This window comes from Pelodiscus sinensis, chromosome 24 (assembly GCF_049634645.1).
Source record: "Pelodiscus sinensis isolate JC-2024 chromosome 24, ASM4963464v1, whole genome shotgun sequence".
Classification (NCBI taxonomy): domain Eukaryota; kingdom Metazoa; phylum Chordata; order Testudines; family Trionychidae; genus Pelodiscus; species Pelodiscus sinensis.
In genome coordinates this window covers 12,108,001-12,128,516 of record NC_134734.1, presented here as the reverse complement: position 1 = coordinate 12,128,516, position 20,516 = coordinate 12,108,001, and the positions used below count along the sequence as shown (strand labels likewise).

The following is a 20,516-nucleotide window of genomic DNA, read 5'->3' as shown; positions in this document are numbered from 1 at the left end:
AAAATAACGGGCTTGGTAGTGTGGACGCTCTGCTTGTTATTTTGAAATAAGGGGAGTGTTTTTGAAATAACCCCCTAGTGTAGATCAGGGCAGAGAAAGCTCTCGCCCGGCATTCCTGCCTCTACATTCAAAAAAAATACTACATTTCATTTTTTTCAGTAATGCTAAGAGAACCCTTAAACTTGCCATAGTCTAGGGCAGTGGTCACCAACCAGTCGATTGGGATCCACTGGTAGATCTTGGAGCCTCTGAGAGGTGATCCAGGCAGGTTTGGCCAAGAGGCTGTTATCAAGCCCAGTTCTTCAAATGGCCCTCCCCTGACTGCTGTGCATCTCCTGCCCTTTGCCTTGGAGCTGTCCCCTCAGGAGCCTCCGGCTTGCTGGGCAGGGCAGGGAATGGAGAGGAAGAATGCCTCACCCACCCAGTGTATCCTATCTCCACAGAGCCGAGAGGGGACGCGACAGGACTTGGGAGGGAGTTTGCTGGCTGCCTTTGGGAGCGGTGCAGGGCCAGGACAGGGATGAGCCTGCCTTAGCCCCACTGCACCACCACCCAGGAGCCCTCTGAGGTCAGCAGTGCCCAGCTGGAGCCCACATCTCGAAACCCTACTCCAGTCATAAGCCCTTTCCAACACCCCTAGCCCGTGCACCACTGCATGCAAACGCCCTCCCAGAACCTGCACCTGGAACCCCCTCCGATATCCCAACTGCCTGCAGCTCAGAGTACCTCTCACACTCCAAATCCCTTAATCCAAGGCTAGAGCCTGCACCCTAACCCGTTGCCCCAGCCTAGTGAAAGGGAGGGAGAATGGAGTGAGCAGAGGAGGGGCACAAAGGAGGTGGGGGAAGGGTATTTCGGCTTGAGGTGCAATTGCACTTAAATTCAAAAAGTGATTGCATAAAAAGGTTGGAGACCCCTGGTTTAGGGCCTTGGAATGTCTTAATCTGGTACTGGGACCGGGGAACTAACGAGGGCCTGATTCCAGCAGCAGATATCGGGTTTCTCCCCCTCACTCATTGGTGGCGACAGGAAGAAAAGCAACCCAGTGTCAGCCCACTCCACTCTGCCACCTCCCAGCCATGTCGCTCTGCTTCCCAAGCCTCCAGTGAGTGCAGCCGGGGGGAATATTCCACCTCTTTCCTCAAGTCACCTTCCCTCCACTTCCTGCTGCCACTGGCGAGTGCAGGGGCAGGCTGGACCCCTGCTGCCTCCCTGCCCTGCTCTGCTCCTGCCCCCCACATCTCCCACCCGCATGGTCCTGTAGCTCTTATGATGGAAAATACCACAGGCCAAAGGTGGAAGTTCATAGAAGGCTGGGATATAAAGCAATGCCCCATAGGGCAGTAAACTCAGCAGCATGATGCGCTGCAATCCACAGAGTGACATGGTGATCCATGCCCCCCTCCACAAGCGTACAAAATATTCAAAAGGGGCTGCTGCACTGGGCCCCCGCTTGCTGGTGCCCCATTCCTCTGCAGGGCGGGGCTAACAATCCAAGGAGCTGTCTGCGTCTGCTCAGAATACAATTTGTTGAAGGGAATTAATGGATGAATGCTGTGGAAATTAAGGGGTTCTGTGTACAGGGACCCTATCCCTTTGAGGTTTGGAACAATGCTGGTGAGAGCAGGGGAGAATGGTGCATTCCCAAAAAAAGCTTTTATGTGTTATGGTGAGAGTGAATGGGTGTGGGGATTGCATAAGTGGTAGTATTTATGCAGCACTTTGGGAAAGGGTGTGCCCTTTATAAACCTCAAAATTAGGTGTCATTATAGTTGAAGGGAGTATAGCTCAGTGGTAGAGCATTTGACTGCAGATCAAGAGGTCCCTGGTTCAAGTCCAGGTGCTCCCTTGCAGACTATTTTTATTAATGAAAAAATATTTTCACATGCATCTCCAGTATGTTCAGAAGTTCCACTGAATGGAGATATTTTAAAAACTCAACATTGTCGCTCTTCAAGTGATTATAAATCTAGCACACCTGACCATCACCTGAAATCAGTTCCAAGATCTAGTTTACATTTTCTCACCAAATCTAATATATAAAGGAGAATGTTTGTAAGTTTGTGTGCTAATAACTTGGACACTATAAGAGCTATTGCATGGGATAACTTTTCATCCAGGAGAAGGTTTTGGACCCAATCAGGTCCGAGCCCAAGCTGTAAAAATCAAAGAGTACCCTAGGTCCCATGCCTGCCGCCTGCAGCCCCCAGTGCCATCCAGAACTCGCCCCCTCCCACCCACCCACAAGGTTACATAAACAACCCTCTTCCCCCCTCCTCCACGCCAGCATGCAGTGCCCCACCCCCCACGTGCACAACGGCTTGTGCACCCACCCTGCTCCCCGTGGCACCTGCAGCCCCAGGCACAAGCTGGGGTGCCCCTCCCACACGCAATCTCTCTTCCACCCAGGGTCACACCCCACCCACTCCAGGGATGATGCGGACCTATAGTTTAATCCCTATAGAAATCAGTGCAACTTTTCTACCATTCAAAAAATAATGGACTACTCTTTTTCTACATTTTCTTCCTCTGGTTTCCTGAGCAACGCTGGGTAACTCCAGCTAGTGTAACATAAAGTAGTCCTTTCTGCCCCATATTCCATCTGGGACCAGAATCTTAGAATCAGGAAGAGTAGAGGGAAAGTATCACAATGGGAATACATTAGAAACTGGGATAATTCAAAGCTGAGATGCAGATTCAGTCTCTTGTACAGCTGGTGAAGTGTCTACCTGTTGCATATGTAACCCTTTCTTTGTGCACACAATAGACATTAGGGTTCTAATAAATGGCAACCTTCCTTCAGCCCAGATCATGGCCTTTTGCAGTTTTCAGATGCATTGAAATGGAAGCTGTTTACAGGCAATGTGCTTCTCTCTCATGATTGACAGCAGAGTCTCTACCAACCAACCACAAGGCTTTAGCTGCATTGTTGCAGGTTCAGCATAGTACCAGATAGTTAATTGCACCATCTTATTCCTCTAGTCTCACTTTTGGGTTTCATTGAACACGTGGCTAGAAACAGCTGGATATTTTTTTCCCCTTTATTTTCTCCTAAGGACTATATGATCTTGGGCACATTACTTTAACTTCCTTGTGGGTCACAAAATTGCATCCCCTAGAAGTGGGGGGGGGGGGGCAGGCTGTTCGTAAAACTTAGAGGAGCTCTTGTGCAGCAGGTGAGTCTTTGAATGTGCTGGGATAAAGTAAATAGTAAATTTCATGGCCATACATCAACATAATAGAAATATTAACTTACTATGCATAAAATCTGCCATTATTTATGGGCTTCAGAGGGCTAGCCGAGTTAGTCTGTAAGTAGAAAAACTTAAAAACCAACAAATAGTCTAGTAGCACCTTAAAGATTAACAAAACATGTAGATAGTATGAGCGTTCGTGGGCATAACCCACTTCTTCAGATGATTTGAGTATTAAAAGTCCAGATCCAAGAACAAATAAGGGAAGCAGGGGGAGGGGGAAGAGGAGGAGGAGAAGAAAGATGTTGAATAGATTCTTCAAATAGTTACAAGAAGCTGATAAAAACAATTAGCACCTCCATTGGTTGGTTTGTTAAGTCATTAGGATAGGGAAGGTGGTGTGCAAGCCAGCTGATAGCTCTGTTAATTCCATTCTGATAAGAATCTAACTTGTAAATGAAGTTAAATTCCAATCCTTTCCCTGTGTATTTGACTTGTGGAATTGGCCTGAAACAACACAGTGACTTGGAGATCCATTAATGAGTGCCCGGGCAGGTTAAAGTGTTCTCCAACAGGTTTAGAAATGTAGCCATGTTAGTCTGGGGTAGTTGAAGCAAAATGCAGGACAATGTAGCACTTTAAAGACTAACAAGATGGTTTATTAGATGATGAGCTTTCGTGGGCCAGACCCACTTCCTCAGATCAAATAGTGGAAGAAAGTAGTCACAACCATATATACCAATTTTTAATTGTATCCTTTGGTATATATGGTTGTGACTACTTTCTTCCACTATTTGATCTGAGGAAGTGGGTCTGGCCCACGAAAGCTCATCATCTAATAAACCATCTTGTTAGTCTTTAAAGTGCTACATTGTCCTGCATTTTGCTCCAACAGGTTTCTGTGTGTTGCCCTTTCAGATATCTGATTTGTGTCCATTAATTCTTTCCCAAAGAGACTGTCCAGTTTGGCCAATATATATGTCAGTGGGGCATTACTGGCATTTGAAGGCATAGATCACATTAGTGTATGTGCAGTTAAATGGGCCCCCGATGTAGTGGCTGATGATGTTGAGTCCAGGGATGAAATCACTTGCGTAGATGTGTGGGCAGAGTTGGCACTGGGGCTGATTGCAGGGGTGGGTTGCTGGAGGTGTGTTGTGTGGTTACTGGAAAGAAATTGTTTGAGGTTAGGGGATTGTCTGGAGGCAAGGATTGGCCTTTCCCCCAAAGTCTGTGAGGGGTTATTTTCCAGGATAGGTTGTAGATTGTTGACAATGCATTGGAGGCATTTAAGTTGTGGGCTATAGGTGATGACAAGTGGAATTCTGTTGTTTTCTCTTTTTGCCTGTCTTGAATCCTCTGCCTCCTCCTGCCCAGAACCCAACCCCCAGGCCATTCCTGCACACCATCTTCCACCAGACCCCACACTCTCACCCTCACTCTCCTCCTCCACCCTACCTACCTCCTGTATTGTTCCTGTTGCACCTCCACCCCAGCCTGCAGCCCCTGTCCTATCTTCTAGTCACTGAGGAAACCTGTCTGCCCAGTGTTAACAAGCTACCTCCAGCCTGTTCATGAGGGCTGTGTGAACAAGTCATTTTCACAGCTCACGAGAAACTTTTAGAGCAAGCGCATTGGCGGTATAGTGGTGATCAGGGCCAGCCGCGCGGTTCTGCGAGTTGCGTATGTGCAGATTGCGCTGCGCTGGCTGTGCCGGCTTGTAATCTGCTTGCCACGGGCGAGTAGATTACATGATTTGTGGAGCCCTGGTGGTGATCATAGCTGCCTTCTGAGTCACTGAAGGAACCTGTCTGCCCAATGTTAACAAGCTGCCTCCAGCAAATCCAGCCTATTCATGAGGGCTGTGTGAATGAGTCATTTTCATAGCTCACAAGAAAGGCTTCAAATAAGTGCATTGGTGGTATAGTGGTGAGCATAGCTGCCTTCCAAGCAGTTGACCTGGGTTCGATTCCCAGCCAATGCAATAAGGTGATTGTTTTCTTGGCAAATCATTTCTCCCTGGGGCTCTGAAGACCTGCCTTTACTACAGGGTGCTGCAGTCCGTCATCCGGCAACCCCATCTCAATTGCTAAGAATCCCAAGGATATTTCAGGGCAACTGGAAGCCATGGCCAAACCACAAGGACAGTGTGATGGGCGAGGAAGTGGAGTTGGAGGAGGATGTGGGACATCTGACAAGTTTGGCCAATTTAAAAAAATGTTATTGTTAGGAATAGAATGAATCTTTGTTTTTGTCCTTCACATGTTGGTTGCTGCTGAAATTCATGAAGAGTGGCAATTGGCACAACTGAAGGCTGCAACCAATGCTCCCGCTGCAATCATTACAAGGGTCTTATAAGGCAGCAAGTAAGACAGCAATGCCCAGCTAAATGACAGACAGAAAAACATATTAGTGGGGCTCATAGTCAAAATGCTGCTTCAAAACCTTGTAAATTCGAATAGTGTCTTCCCCTCCCTCAACTGAGCCACTCTAACTGTCCTTGTAGCTGACTGCTCAAATCAGTAGCCAGATGATCCATCTCAATGAGCTACCCATAGGAAAATCCTCCCCACCCCTCATAGCTTTACAAATGTTGTTCAGAGCACAGCAGGCTGCTATTGTAACCCACACACCTAGGCTATGTCTACACTGGAGGGTTGTTGCACCAGAAATATACAAATGAGGCTAAGCGTGGAATATCGCCAATCCTCATTTGCATATCTAATGAGCCGCCATTTTTGCAGAAGAGGCTCTTGTGCCAGAAGGAGCTGTCTACACTGCCCCTTCTTGCGCAAGAAAAACCCTCTTGCGCAATGCTGTTATTCCTGAAAATAATCAGCGTAACGGCATTGTGCAAAAGGGTTTTTCTTGCGCAAGAAGGGGCAGTGTAGACAGCTCCTTCTGGCACAAGAGCCTTTTCCGCAAAAATGGTGGCTTATTAGATATGCAAATCAGGCTCGGCGATATTCCATGCTTAGCCTCATTTGCATACTTCTGGAGCAAAATTGCACCAGTGTAGACATAGCCCTAGTGTGGTTCATTATCCCATGGAGTGGCACCTAGATCACAGCAACAGTTAAAATCAAGAGACCTCTACTGCAGGAGCTGGGAGACAGCTGGCTTTTAGCTCAGAAAGTAGCAGCACCTATACTCCACTTCAGAGGTCCCAGGTTCAAATCTTCCTGGTGGTGATTACACTATGACCATGAGTGTGTTTTCCTCCTTGATGTCTAACCTGCCAAAAAGGCAACATTAACACTCTTCATTCTGCCAAAGGTACATTCTGCAGTCATTCTGCTGTGGTTGAAGACCTCTTTAGTGCTATCAAGGTTTGTGAGGTAAGTCTTCATGAGCCACAGGAGTAAGGGATAGGCTGGTCCTTTCCATAGCCCCTACTGAATGCTCTGATTTAGAAAGGAAGTCCCTGCTTGCAGCTTTCTATACAAGGCACTGTTCCTGAAGAAGCGTGTATCTTATTGCAATTTTATTTTGAAATAGGCTATTTTGAAATTTAGCATGTCTACATGGAGCCAAATTTTGAAATGAAGCACTGTTTCAAGACATCCTTTATTTCTCGTGAAATTAAGTTTACAGGGATGCCAAAAGAGCGTGTCCATTATTTCAAAAATTATTTCAAAATAGTGGATGCATTCTTTGGAATCGGGGTAGTTATTTCTGGATACGTCCAGTATTCCGAAATAGCCATGCAGTCTAGACATACCCTTTCTTTTTTTTAACTTGGTAATTTCAGTTTGTGCTTTACATTCTTGCATCCAACCTTCCATTCCCACCAACAGTTAAATCTCAGCATTCAATGCATAATTGCTTTAAACCTGCCATCCCAACCTCTGGCTCTTTCCCTGTTAACAGACTGGCATTCCTTGACCTCTGCCCTTCTGCATGACATGGGGCGTTTGAATAATTGAGAGAGATCCCAGGAAAGATAACACTGAAATTATCTTTTGCAATAACAGCTGAGAAGCACAGAACTAAAGAATTCTTTTAGAAACCTAGTATTTAGAATTTTTTTATTTATTTAAAGCATAAATCTGCTTTCTTTTTGATGAGGAGAGGATTTGAACCCACATAGAGCACAAAGAATTGTGGACCAGCATCTTAGCTACTGCAGCACCTCACAGTGCAAGGTGCAGTTATAGGACGGAAGTAGAAATCAAGCTCCAGCAGAAGTAGTGCAGTTTCTGTTCTGTAATGATCAGAGCTGAATTACTGGGCACTGTGTTTTATTGGAGCTGGTGTCAGGCCATTGGTGAAAGGACAGTCAATGCAGAGGCTGTGCTGGTGTGGCAGCTCAGGAGAGATTCCAAAGCTGCCTAGTTGATTAGCAGAGCACCCAGAGCTAGGTTTTTTTTTCTACTGGTGGTGCACCTCTGTACATGCCTTGGTGCACATAAAAATGTATTCTGCACACTGATGGGAAAAGTCCACACATGGATGGAAAAGATGAGGGGCAACATTGCCTGCTACCCAGTAAAATCACTAAGAACAGAAAGCACCACACACTTGAGTTAAGCAGTGCAAACTCATAACACTGCAGAAGAGGCTAAGAGTATTCAACAGCTGAGAAAAAGCAGCTGTAGGTCCACACAGACACTTCTGAGGTGGGACTGTGAACACATCTCAAAACTCTGGGTTTTCACTAACCAAGCACAGCCAGCTGTGAGGGGTGTGATGTGTAAAAGGGACATTTGTTGGTCCCTGGGGCTGCCCCTTGAAAGAATCCTGATGCAGGGCACAGCAATGAGTGTGTTGTAAAAGCCAGTCTAGGCAAAGAATTGGAGAGATAAATCCACGAGAACAGAAGCAAAGTATCAGGGGCACCCAGGGAGGCTGTGAGCGACATAGTTGTGGCATAAGGGCTAGTGTACTGGATACTCAATCCATTGGGCTCTCCTGGTGCAGGTTCAAATCCTACTTGTCTCTACATCTGTGCTGCAGCCTTCTTCCTGAACTCCACAACTGACAGTGCTGTTGCATACCAAGGTAAACATGCTCTTAGCTATTTGCCTCCGGCAGGTGCTTTACTCTCCAGGAGCGTTGAGACAGCTTTCTCCCAGCCCTGCCTGCTTTCTGGATAAGGCTCTGAGGCCTCTTAACCTTGACCTGGTTTAGGGGCTTGGCATGTCATAATCTGACACTAGGCCCAGGGGGACTAAAGGGGTCCTGCTTCCAGCAGCAGAGGTTGGCCCCTCCCCCTCACTCATTGGTGGCAACAGGAAGAAAAGTGACTCAGCCCACTCCACTCTGCCCCCAGCCGTGTCGTGCTGCTTCCCAAGCCTCCAGTGAGTACATCTGGGGGGAATATTCCACCTCTTTCCTCAAGTCACCTCCCCTCCACTTCCTGCTGCCACTGGTGAGTGCAGGGGCAGGCTGGACCCCTGCTGCCTCCCTGCCCTGCTCTGCTCCTGCCCCCCACATCTCCCGCCCACATGGCCCTGCAGCCCTGACAATGGAAAATGCCATAGACCAAACATAGAAGCCCAGCGGCATGATGGGCTGCAGTCCACAGAGTGACATAAATGCTGATTCATGCCCCCCACAAGCATGCACAATATTAAAAAGGGGCGGCAACATTGGGGCCTGGCTTTCTGGTGCCCCATTTCCTCTGCAGGACGGGGCTGACAGTCCAAGAGCTCTCTGTGTGTCTGGTCAGAACACAATTTATTAGAGGAATTAATGGATGAATGCTGTGGTGATTATGGGGGTCTCCGTACAGGGACCCTGTCCTTTTGAAGTTTAGAGTGATGCTAGACACAGCAGGGGAGCAGGGTATGGTGCCAGCATAGGGATGTAAAATACTGTTCAATGGATTAACCTGTTAAACATTATGTTAACTGGTTAAAGGGGGCATGGGTCGGGCAGGGTGGCCACCCCAGCTCTGCTGGGCTGGATCACCCCCTCCCCTGCCTGCTGAGGTTGGGCTGCAGCAGCCCCCAGTGGGGTGCACAGGCTCCGTGGGGATGAAAGAACAGTCCCTGCCTGCAAGGTACCCAGGCTCCCAACAGTCAATGCTACTCTGGAGGACTGGAGCAGCTCCTGTCCATGGGGCTGGAGTAGCTCCCCCACCTGCCCATGGGAGGTGGGGAGCTACTCCAGCCAACACCAGTTTTAACTGGAACCTGTAAGCATCACCCACTAAGGGTGATGTTAACCTTTCACATCCCTATCCCAGAAAAGCTGCTGTGCTCTGGTGAGAGTAAACAGGTGCAGGGATTGTGCAAGCAGTAATGTTTATATGCATTTCCACCTGAGAACCTCTTTAGGGAAGGGTGTAACCCTTCATAAATGTCAAAATCACCATACTTACCACTGCCAGGGAGTATAGCTCAGTGGTAGAGCATTTGACTGCAGATCAAGAGGTCCCTGGTTCAAGTCCAGGTGCTCCCTTGCAATTTTTCTTAACAATGAAAATACATTTTTAGATCCATCTCCAGTATGTTCAGTAGTTCCACTGAATGGAGATATTTTAAAAACTCAGCATTATCCCTCTTCAAATGGTTATAAATCTAGCACACCTGACCATCACCTGAAATCAGTTCCAATCTCTAGTTTACATTTCTCACCAAATGTAACACACAGTAATTTGTTCCGCCCCATATTCCATCCGTGGACAGAATTTTAGAATCAGGCAGATTACAGGGAAAGTATCACAACTGGAATACATTAAAAACTGGGATAATTCAAAGCTGAGATGCAGACTTAGTCTCTTGCACAACTGGTGAAGTGTCTACCCGTTGCACATTTAAACCTTTCTTTGTGCACACAATATAAATTAGAGCTCTAATAAAAGGCAACCTTCCTTCAATTCAGATCATCGCCTTTGCAACTTTCAGATGCATTGAAATGGCAGCATCCTGAAATGGCACACAGGAAACATGATGGACAGCAGAGTCACAACCAAATAACCACAGAGCTGCATTGTTGAAGGTTTGGTTTGGTTCCAGATAGTTAATTGCACCGTCATATTTCTCTAATCTCACTTTTTGGGTTCATTGAACACTTTGCTAGAAACTGCTGGATATTTTTCCTCTTTATTTTCTTCTATGGACTATATGATCTTGGACGGGTTACTTTAACTTTCCTGTGAGTCCTGAAATTACAACCCCTAGAAGTGGGTGGGGGAGCAGGCTGTAAGTAGAGCCTAGAATAAAGGAGCTTTTGTGCAGTAGGTGAGTCTTTGAATATGCTGGGATAAATCAAATAGTAAGTTTCAAGGCCCTACACCAGCATAATATAAATTTTCAGTTACTGCACACAAAATCAGACATTATTTACAGGGTTAGGGCAAACTCTTAGGAAGTAGCCCTAATTTGTCCCCAAACCTTTCTTTGGTATCATATGCTATCAGGGAATCACTCCAAGAAGGCAGAGTTAAGGTTATCTTGGCATGTACCTTCACTCTCTAGTCCCGAGATTAAGGTTTGTGAACTCAGGGTGCATCTACACTGTACTGTTATTTTGAGATAATTAGTGTTATTTCGAAATAACAATGCGAGCATCTACACAGCCATTCTGTTATTTTGAAGTAATTTCAAAATAACGGGCGGCTTATTCCAAAAGAGTTTTGGGGGGAGATATTTCCTGTGCATCTCCACCACAGCATGCCCCCTATATTATGGCTGTTGTACCTCCACCCCAGCCTGCAGCCTCTTCTCCATCATTACTCAGGGAGCCTGTCTGCCCAGTGCTGACAAAGTGCCTCCAACCAGTCCAGCCAGTTATAGAGCTTTGGGAATGATTCATTTTCCTAGCAATAGTTAAGCTGAAGAGAAATAAAGCTATTCAGTGCATTGGTGGTATAGTGGTGAGCATAGCTGCCTTCCAAGCAGTTGACCTGGGTTCGATTCCCAGCCAATGCAATAAAAAGGGTCTGTTTTCCTCAAGATGCTTTAATTTCACTCACTTTGTTTATCAACAGACTGGGAGAACTAAGGCTATGTCTACACTCACAGTTTCTTACACAGCATAGGGCTGTGCTTGTATAAGAATCTGCAGTGTGTCCACACTGCCTGCCTGCTCTTGCACAAGGAAATTTACAGTATGTCATGGTGAGAGAGGGCTTCTTGTGCAAGTGCTATGCTCTTTTTATCAGGTGTAAGCTCTCTTGCACAGGAGCTCTTGTGCAAGAGGGCAGTGTGGATGCTCAGCAGGGATTTCTTGTGCAAGAAAGCCCTATGGCTAAAATGGCCATCAGCGCTTTCTTGCGCAAGATAGTGTCCACACTGCCATGGGAACTCTTGCACAAAAGCACAGCTCGCACATGGCAGTGTGGATGTTTTCTTGCGCAAGATTTCTTGCACGAGAACCCTTGCACAAGATGTTCTTGCTCAAGAACCCGGTAGTGTAGACATAGCCCCACAGTTCCAAATCTCAGGGCATGTCTTCATTATCTGCTGGATGGATGGGCAGTAATCAATACAGTAAGAGTTAATTTATCATGTCTAGTAAATATGCAATAAGTTAACCACCAAGCACTCTCCCAAAATGAGAAGGGTAGGTGGAGTCCATGGGAGAGCGTCAGCTGTCGACCTACTGCTGTGTCAGAGGGGGAGCTGCATTAGGCTGTCACCAGGGCCAGTCCTAACTAATTGGCGGCCCCAGGCAACTGCCCAGCTTGCCCATAGGGTTGCCAGATGGTTTAAAAAAAAATACGGGATAAAAATTTGGCAAGCAAAAAAAAGGGTCGGGAGTTCGGGGAGCAACCAGCTCTGTCGGTGGCCCCAGGCAACTGGCTTTGGCTGTCATATTAGAAAAAGAGTAGTCCTGTAGCACCTTAGAGCTATGGCTACACTGCCGTAAACCTCAATTTACAAGAAATAATAGATCTTGCAAAAGAGGGTTTTTTCCGGAAAAACCTCTTCCGCAAAAAGAATCATAAGAAGATATGCAAATGGGAGCATGATTTGTGTATCTTCTTCTGAAGAAAACTGGCAATGTATATATATATATATAGAGAGAGAGAGAGTATATATATAGTATTTTGAGCTTTCTGGGCAAAACCCACTTCGTCACATGTGAAGATAGCATGGTAAGCAGACCTAAGTAGGCTACATTATTCACATTGTGAAATTAGGTTAGCCCATTGTGATGTAGTGTCATGACCATGAGGGTTAGCCAGCAACCTGGGGACTAAGGGGTTAATTGTACCTAGCCAGGTGGCAGTCAGACAATAGAAATGCAGGTAGGAATTTCAAACTGGGACAAAGGATTTTTTGTTTTTTCCCCCTTAATCCCTGGGCAGTTTCTCTCCAGACACTGAGGGAGACAGACATGTCTCTCTCTCCAATAAAAGACTCTTCACTATCTGTAAGTAGGGTAAAGATTAGATAAATCCATTAGGTTTTATTGTTTTATGGTTTGGGAATGGAAATCTGATGTCTGTGAATTTAAAAATGGGTTTTTCTCTCCTTTGTAACTAAGTTTTGGCCCATTGTGGAATTCCCCATGAGTTTATTAATTGGTGACTTTTCCATCTAGTCATTATGCTTGTAACAGGAATATTGTGGTGATAATAAAAGTTCTTTCTCCTTCTTTTTTATTAACCTGGTATTGGTTAAGTTTTTTTGTGTCCTGGTTTTATGTTAGGGCTGAGATTCCCCAAGTGGTCTCTTCCCTGGGGGTATGTCTACACTACAGAGTTAGTTCGAACTAATGAACGTTAGTTCGAACTAAATTTCATAGGCGCTACACTAGCGCTCCGCTAGTTCGAACTTAATTCGAACTAGCGGAGCGCTTAGTTCGAACTAGGTAATCCTCATTTTACGAGGATTAAGCCTAGTTCAAACTAGCTAGTTCGAATTAAGGGGTGTGTAGCCCCTTAATTCGAACTAGTGGGAGGCTAGCCCTCCCCAGGTTTCCCTGGTGGCCACTCTGGCCAACACCAGGGAAACTCTATTGCCCCCCTCCCGGCCCCGGACCCCTTAAAGGTGCACAGGCTGGCTACGGTGCCCGTGCCAGGTGCAAGCCTGCCAGCACCCAGCCAGCAGACCCTGCACCTGGCACAGCTCGAGCCAGCCACCCGATGCCCCCCAGCCCTCCCCCTCTTCCCGGGACCAGGCTGGCAGCTCCCGGGAGCTTGCCTGGGACCGCAAGAGGCGGGCACCCGCCTGGGCTAGTGCGGACATCGTGGACCTTGTCCACGATCTCCGCACTAGGCACAGGAAAGTGGCCGGCTAGGGCAGGAGAGCTGCCAGCCTGGCCACCCAGGAGCAGGTGTGCATGAAAATCAAGGGGGTCCACTGAGACCCCCGACCCTGAGCCCTGAGCTTACAATGGCCGTCCTGGGTCAGACCAAAGGTCCATCTAGCCCAGTAGCCTGTCTGCCGACAGCGGCCAACCCTAGGGACCCTGGAGGGGATGGACCGAAGACAGTGACCAAGCCATTTGTCTCGTGCCATCCCTCTCCAGCCTTCCACAAACCTTGGGCAGGGACACCACTCCTACCCCCTGGCTAATAGCACTCCATGGACCCAACCTCCATGACTTGATCTCACGTCCCTTTAAACTCTGTTCCAGTTCTAGCCTTCACAGTCTCCTGCAGCAAGGAGTTCCACCGGTTGACTCTTTGCTTTGTGAAGAACAACTTTCTGTTACTAGTTTGAAGCCTGCTATCCATTCCTTTCCTTTGGTGTCCTCTAGTCCTTCTTTATGGGAACTAATGAAGAACTTTTCTGTATGCACCCTCTCCACCCAACTCCTGCTTTTAGAGACCTCTATCCTGTCCCCCCTCCATCTCCTCTTTTCTAAGCTGAAAAGTCCCAGTCTCTTTAGCCTCTCTTCATATGGGACCTGTTCCCAACCCCTGATCATATTAGTTGCCCTCCCCTCTCCCACCCTCTCTCTTCCCCGCTCCCACCTCCTTTTCCCAGTCTCCCCCAGTTTTGTTCAATAAAGACAGATTCCATTTTTGACCACAATTGTCCTTTATTTTGTACATCAAGAAAAGGGGCTAGGGAAGGATAAGTGGAAGGAGGTGAGGGAGGAATGGGGCACGAGCCCTTGATGGGGAGGACTGGGCTGGCTCTGCGGGCTTCTGGGGGTGGAAGCTCTCCTGCAGCCCCCCAATTGCCCACACTCCCCAGATGGCAGCCTGCGGCAAGTGCAGCCGGTCTGATGGCCGAGTGCTGTGATGTGCCCAGTGTGGGCACTCAGGGCACTCCAAGCCAGGACTGGTTTGCAAGCGGGGCACCCCTGAGAACTGTCTGTCCGGGGTGGGGGTCGGGTCCCTTTAAGCGCAGCCCTCGGCTAGCCTGAGACAGTATCTCCATGCTCTAAGTCCTCCTGTGATGCCCTGCCGGCACTGCTTCCGGCCAGCCTTAAGCCCGGTTCAGGGTCCACTTAATGTGGACATGCTAGTTCGAATTAGCAAAACGCTAATTCGAACTAGTTTTTAGTTCTAGACGCGTTAGTTCGAATTAGCTTAGTTCGAATTAACTCTGTAGTGTAGACGTACCCTGGTTTCCTTATCATTACTTGGGTGGTGGCAGCAGATTTTTATCCCCAGAAATCTAGGGTTTTAAGATTTTGGGGGAAGCTTTATACCAAAGCCTGGAAAGATAAGGTTTTGGGATACTTGTGCAGGCCCCCCACTTCTGCATTCATCGTGCCAGAGTGGGGAAGGAGCCTTGACATGTAGACAAGGCTTCAGTCTAGAATATGCAGAGAACTGTGGGCAGTCACCCTTATGTCATTTGGGAAAGTAAGAAACTGTGAGCACAGGCATCTATATCTCTTTGGCTTTTGCGCAAAATCATGCCAGTCTAGATGCAGCCTTTGTCTTTAGTGTTATAATTCCAGCTACAAGAGGCATTTGTGCGATCCCCATGCATGATGGAAAGAAACCAACAAAATTTTGTATTAGTTTTTCCCACTGTAGACTCTTTTAATGGTACAATAATGATATAAGGAAAAGAAAAGCACTAAGATTGACCCAAGAACAAATGGGTACAAACCGGACATCAACAAGTTTAGGCTTGAAATTAGGGTGAAGGTTTCTAACCTAAAGTTTTCCATTAAAAGCATTTTTGGAAAAGCGCGTCTAGATTGGCAGGACGCTTTTCCACAAAAGCCCTTTTTGTGGAAAAGCGTTGGTGCCAATCTAGACACGCTTTTCCGCAAAAAAGCCCCGATCACCATTTTCACGATCGCGGCTTTTTTGTGGAAAACAAATCTCTGCTGTTTACACTGGCCCTTTTGCACAAAAGTTTTTCGGAAAAAGACTTTTGCCCGAACAGGAGCAGCATAGTATTTCCGCAAAAACACTGACAATCTTATATGAGATCGTCAGTGCTTTTGTGGAAATTCAAGCGGCCAGTGTAGACAGCTGGCAAGTTTTTCCGGAAAAGCAGCTGATTTTCTGGAAAAACTGGCCAGTCTAGACACAGCTAGGGTATGTCTACACTACAGCGCTAATTCGAACTAACTTAGTTCGAATTAGTTAATTCGAACTAAGCTAATTCGAACTAACGCAGCTAGACCTAAAAACTAGTTCGAATTAGTGTTTTGCTAATTCGAACTAGTGCGTCCACACTGATTGGACGCAGGGCCGCATTTAAGGGCAGCTGAAACCGGTTCTGGCAGGGCATCAGGTCAGTAGTTGTGTTGTGTGGCTGCTGTCTGAGGCTATCTGAGGCTCGTGCTTAAAGGGACCCCCCCTGGACAGCCGGTTCTCAGCTTTTCCTGCTTGCTTGCCAACCTCGCCGAGGGACAGCAAACTGTTGGTCTCTGTGCCCGTCTGTGTCGGTGCTTCCCTTCGGGGGGACCGCCGCAGGTGGCAACATGGAACCAGAGCTCACCCTGCACCTTCTGGTGCACTTTCTGGACTTGCTGCTGCAAGCCTGCCAGCAATGGCTCGAGGCTGCCTGGCACCACCTGGTGCACGTCAGCCCCCTGCCTCTCCACCTGGCCGCCCTGGGGGCCGTGGAGGAGCCGCGGCGGCACCCCGGCACCGGCGTGCCCCGCCGCATCTGGCGTCTGGACACCAGCAGCGACTGGTGGGACCGCATCGTCCTGGAGCGCTGGGAAGACCGACAGTGGACCCAGAACTTCAGTATGAGGAGGGACACCTTCCTGGAGCTCTGCGAGTGGCTCGCCCAAGCTCTGCGCAGAAGGGACACTCGCATGAGGCCCGCCATCTCCCTCCAGAAGCGGGTGACCATCGCCCTCTGGAAGCTCTCCACGCCGGACAGCTACCGATCCATCGGGAACCAGTTCGGCGTGGGGAGATCCACCGTCGGAGCAGTGCTCATGCAGGTATGGCACTCGTCGGCCACTGCGCTGGGGGGGAGGGGGGCTGCAAGGAGGGGATGGGCCGCCCCAGAGACAAAGGGGGGGCGGGAGGAGGCGGGAGGAGGTGAAAGCGCCCCGCACCGGAGGGGTCGGTCTGTCCCGGCCGTACTACACGCCGCCAGGGGGGTTGCTTCCGGGACTGGGGCGGGGGCCATCGACGGGACGCACATCCCCATCCATGCCCTGGAACACCAGGTGTCCCGTTATGTGAACCGCAAGGGGTACTTCTCCATCCTCCTGCAGGCCGTGTGTGACCACCGGGGACAGTTCACGAACATTAATGTGGGCTGGTCCGGCAAAGCACACGACGCCCGGGTGTACCGCAACTCCTCCGTGTGCCAGTGGCTGCAGGACGGGACCTTCTTCCCCGACCGCCACATCAGGGTCGGGGACGTGGACATTCCCGTGTGCCTGGTGGGGGATGCCGCCTACCCACTGCAGCCGTGGCTGATGAAGCCCTACACAGGGCACCTCAATCCCTCCCGCCTGGCCTTTAATGCCAGGCTGAGCAGGGCCCACATCGTGGAGGGGGCCTTCGGGTGACTGAAAGCCCACTTTCGATGCCTCCTCACCCGTCTGGACCTGGCCGAGCACAACATCCCTCCCGTGGTGGCAGCATGTTGTGTGCTCCACAATTTATGTGAGAGAAAGGGGGAGGCTTTCCTGCCAGCCTGGATGGCTGAGGCTGACCACATGGCTGGCCACTACGGTCAGCCCCGCACCGCCGCCGTCCGGGAAGCCCAGCGGGGGGCCGTCCGGATCCGGGAAGCCCTGCGGGAGAGCTTCCTGGTGGAGGAGGAGGACTGACCTCTCCCTTGCATGCCCCACTGGGGCCTTCTTCTACCCTAACCCCCTTGCCCTTTCCCCTCCCTACCTACTGTCAAATAAAAACACCTGTTTTTCAAACAAAAACGTCTTTTTATTTAACATAACTGGGGTGGGGGGAGGGAGGAATGAGGGTGGGAGAGGGGAGGGGGAAACCTGGGACGAGGGAGCTGGAAGGGGAGGGAAGGGAGGAAGGGAAAGGAAAGCTCAGGGGTGGGGGTCCGGCTGCCTCTCCTGTCTCGCAACACTGCGGGTCCGGGGGCGTCAGTGGGGAATGGTTGTGGAGGGTGGGGCAGGAGGGACGGGGGGTGTGAAGGAAGCAGGAGCGGGAGCAGGGGGAGCAGGAGGGGGAGCAGGGGGAGCAGGAGCAGGAGCCGGAGCAGGAGGAATTGGGAAGAGGTCGAGCAGGCTCTGGAGGTGGCCTCGCAGGGCACGACCCTGCTCCTCCAGTGCCTCCAAACTCCTCCGGCGCAGCCTCAGGTCCTCCTGGACCCAGTGGTCCTGGATGCGGAGCTGGTGCTCCAGGAACCGGAGGTGCCGCCTCTGGTAGTCCTCTTGGTTCCTGGCTCTCCTGCTGGCCCGGGCGCGGGTGGCTGCTGCAGGCAGGGTGGTGCGCCCTGCAGTCCCAGGTGCTGCGGCTGTGGTGCAACAAGACCAGCGGTCAATTACCCCAGGGGCCCAGGTGTTTGAAACCCAGCCCCCCTCTGCAAGGCCAGGGCCCCTGCAGGATCCCCAGCTGCTGCTCCGTGGTGAGCAAGACCCAGGCGCACGGTCCCTGGGCTCCCTCTCGCCCCAGCCCCCTGCACACATAAGGGGAGCATGATGGTACTCACATGTGGACGCCTCCCCGGCCTCGGACGACACAGGCGAGCGGCTCAGTGGGGTGCCTCGGGGGTCTTGGGTCCTGGGCAGGTTGCCGGCAGGCTCCTGGCTCTTGGAGCCCTCCTCCTCCTCCTTTGTGTCTGGGAGCGGTCCCTCTGCCCCGGGGTCTATCACCTCCCGGGGGGCAGGGACGGCATGAGCCCCCAGGATGTGGTCCAGAGCCTGGAAGTGGGGGCAGGCCTCCGGGTCGGCCCCTGGCAGGCAGGCCCGGGAGTAGGACTGCCGCAAGTCCTTAATTTTCCAGCGCACCTGCTCCCGGCTGCGCTGGTGGCCCCTGGCGGCCAGGCTGGCAGCCATGCGGCCATACACTGCCGCGTTCCTGTGGCTAGTGCAGAGATTGTGGACATTGGAGGCTTCTCCCCAAACCTGGATGAGGTCCATGATCTCTGCACTAGACCACGCGGGCACCCGCCTCTTGTGGCCCCGGGCAGGGTCCTCGGAGCCGCCAGGCTGGGCCCGGGAAGAGGGGGAGGGGTGGGGGGCATCAGGTGGCTGGCTCATGGGGTGTCAGCTGCTGGGTGTGCTGGCACGGGTGCTGGCAGCCTTGCAACTGGCACAAACCCCGTAGCCAGCCCGTGCCCCTTTAAGGGCTCTGGGGCCAGGAGAGGGGCAGTAGAGTTTCCCTGGTGTTGGCCAGAGTGGCCACCAGGGAAACCTGGGGAGGGCTAGCCTCCCACTAGTTCGAATTAAGGGGCTACACACCCCTTAATTCGAACTAGTAAGTTCGAACTAGGCTTAATCCTCGTGGAATGAGGTTTACCTAGTTCGAACTAAGCGCTCCGTTAGTTCGATTTAAATTCGAACTAACGGAGCGCTAGTGTTGCGCCTATGAAAGTTAGTTCGAACTAACGGACGTTAGTTCGAACTAACTTTGTAGTGTAGACATACCCCTAGTGTGTGTAGATGAAACTATTTCAAAATAGCCCCTCAGCAGTACCATTCTAAGTTATTCCTCCCCAGTGCTTCCTAGGTCTCTAAACCAAGATAGCATGTCTACATTAGGGAAGCCTGCTTTGGACTAATTTTGAGGCTTCCCTGCAGTGTAGACGTGCTATTTTGAACTAAGCTATTTCGGAATAGCTATTCCAGAATAGCTTATTTCAAAATAAGTGTGCAGTGTAGATGTACCCCTAGAGAGTAACAACAAATGTAGATAGTGTCACGAGCTGTCATGGGCACAACCCACCATTCATCTGAAGAAGTGGGTTGTGCCCATGAAAGGTCATGATACTATCTACATTTTTTGTTTCTCAGGGTGCATCTACACAGCAGGGCTAAAGTCAAATTAAGCTACACAACTTAAGCCATGTTAATTGAGTAGCTGAAGTCGAAATAGCTTAACTTGGCTTTTGGCGCTGTCTGCACAAGCAGAAGGAAGAACGCTCTTCCTCTGACTTCCCTTACTCTTTGTGATACGAGGGTTACAGGAGTCAGAGTAAGTTGTCCTCTTGCTCGGCATTATTTCGACATTATGTTTCGCACAATATTATTTTGGAATAACATCAGTTATCTTGAAATAACATTGCTGTGTAGACGTACCCTAAGGTGCTGCAGGACCATTTGTTGTTTTTTAAGTTGGTTCTTTACAGTCTGCCCTGAGGTAGGTACCAATGATCTTGTGTCACTGCAGGCAGCATTTTATACCCAAAATGATACTGGTAGGTTGGCCATTAAAAAAACAAATCCTGTCAGGGTGGCTAAGCACTGGAATAAATTGCCTAGGGAGGTTGTGGAATCTCCATCATTGGAGATATTTAAGAGCAGGTTAGATAGACATCTATCAGGGATGGTCTACTTTAGACGGTGGTTGGTGCTGCCATGAGGGCAGGGGCCTGGACTTGATGACCTCTCAACGTCCCTTCCAGTTCTATGATTCTATGTTTCCTTCTAATGAGACTTAGGAACAGCTCAGTATTATGCCCCAGTTATGTTCCTACCGCCTACCTAAGATCATCGGCCAATACTCTTCTCTGCGGTGGGACTAAAACTCAGCGGTAGAATGAGGAGCAGGAAACACAAACTCCAGATGTGAATCCTAGAAGAGGTAGGAGGTTTGGAAGAAGGAGCAAGGCTCAAGCCCACCCACCATTCTGAGAAGCAGCTGAGCCTTAGTCTACACTGGGCTCTTTACAATGCTGTAACTTTCTGGCTCGAGGTGTAAAAAAATCCCCCAACCCCAAGCACAGCATATTATAGTGCTGTAAAGTGCCAGCCTCGTGAAACCAGGTTTACCTGTGCCGATGAAGAAAGGCTTCTTTGTCGGCGCGTCGCGTCCAGACTGCCCCGATCTGCCGACAAACAGCTGATCGG

General features: G+C 49.7%; 2 protein-coding genes and 4 non-coding genes across 6 annotated transcripts in view; 4 read left to right on the top strand and 2 right to left on the bottom strand.

Moving 5' to 3' along the window:
- LOC102443733 (uncharacterized) overlaps window positions 1-20,516 on the bottom strand; it is a 277,521-nt gene that overhangs the window by 192,865 nt on the left and 64,140 nt on the right. The gene's annotated exons all lie outside the window — the stretch shown is intronic.
- TRNAC-GCA (transfer RNA cysteine (anticodon GCA)) lies at window positions 1,778-1,849 on the top strand. The gene has a single exon. It is a non-coding gene; the product is annotated as a tRNA-Cys (tRNA).
- Window positions 5,107-5,178, top strand: TRNAG-UCC (transfer RNA glycine (anticodon UCC)). The gene has a single exon. It is a non-coding gene; the product is annotated as a tRNA-Gly (tRNA).
- Window positions 9,528-9,599, top strand: TRNAC-GCA (transfer RNA cysteine (anticodon GCA)). The gene has a single exon. It is a non-coding gene; the product is annotated as a tRNA-Cys (tRNA).
- TRNAG-UCC (transfer RNA glycine (anticodon UCC)) lies at window positions 11,000-11,071 on the top strand. Its single transcript has one exon. It is a non-coding gene; the product is annotated as a tRNA-Gly (tRNA).
- Window positions 17,422-18,534, bottom strand: LOC142819502 (uncharacterized). The gene is made up of 2 exons (XM_075907197.1): window positions 18,158-18,534; window positions 17,422-17,962 (listed from the first exon to the last, which is right to left on the bottom strand). Exons 1-2 carry the CDS (start codon window positions 18,501-18,503, stop codon window positions 17,589-17,591), a joined length of 720 nt encoding a protein of 239 aa, XP_075763312.1. The 5' UTR covers window positions 18,504-18,534; the 3' UTR covers window positions 17,422-17,588.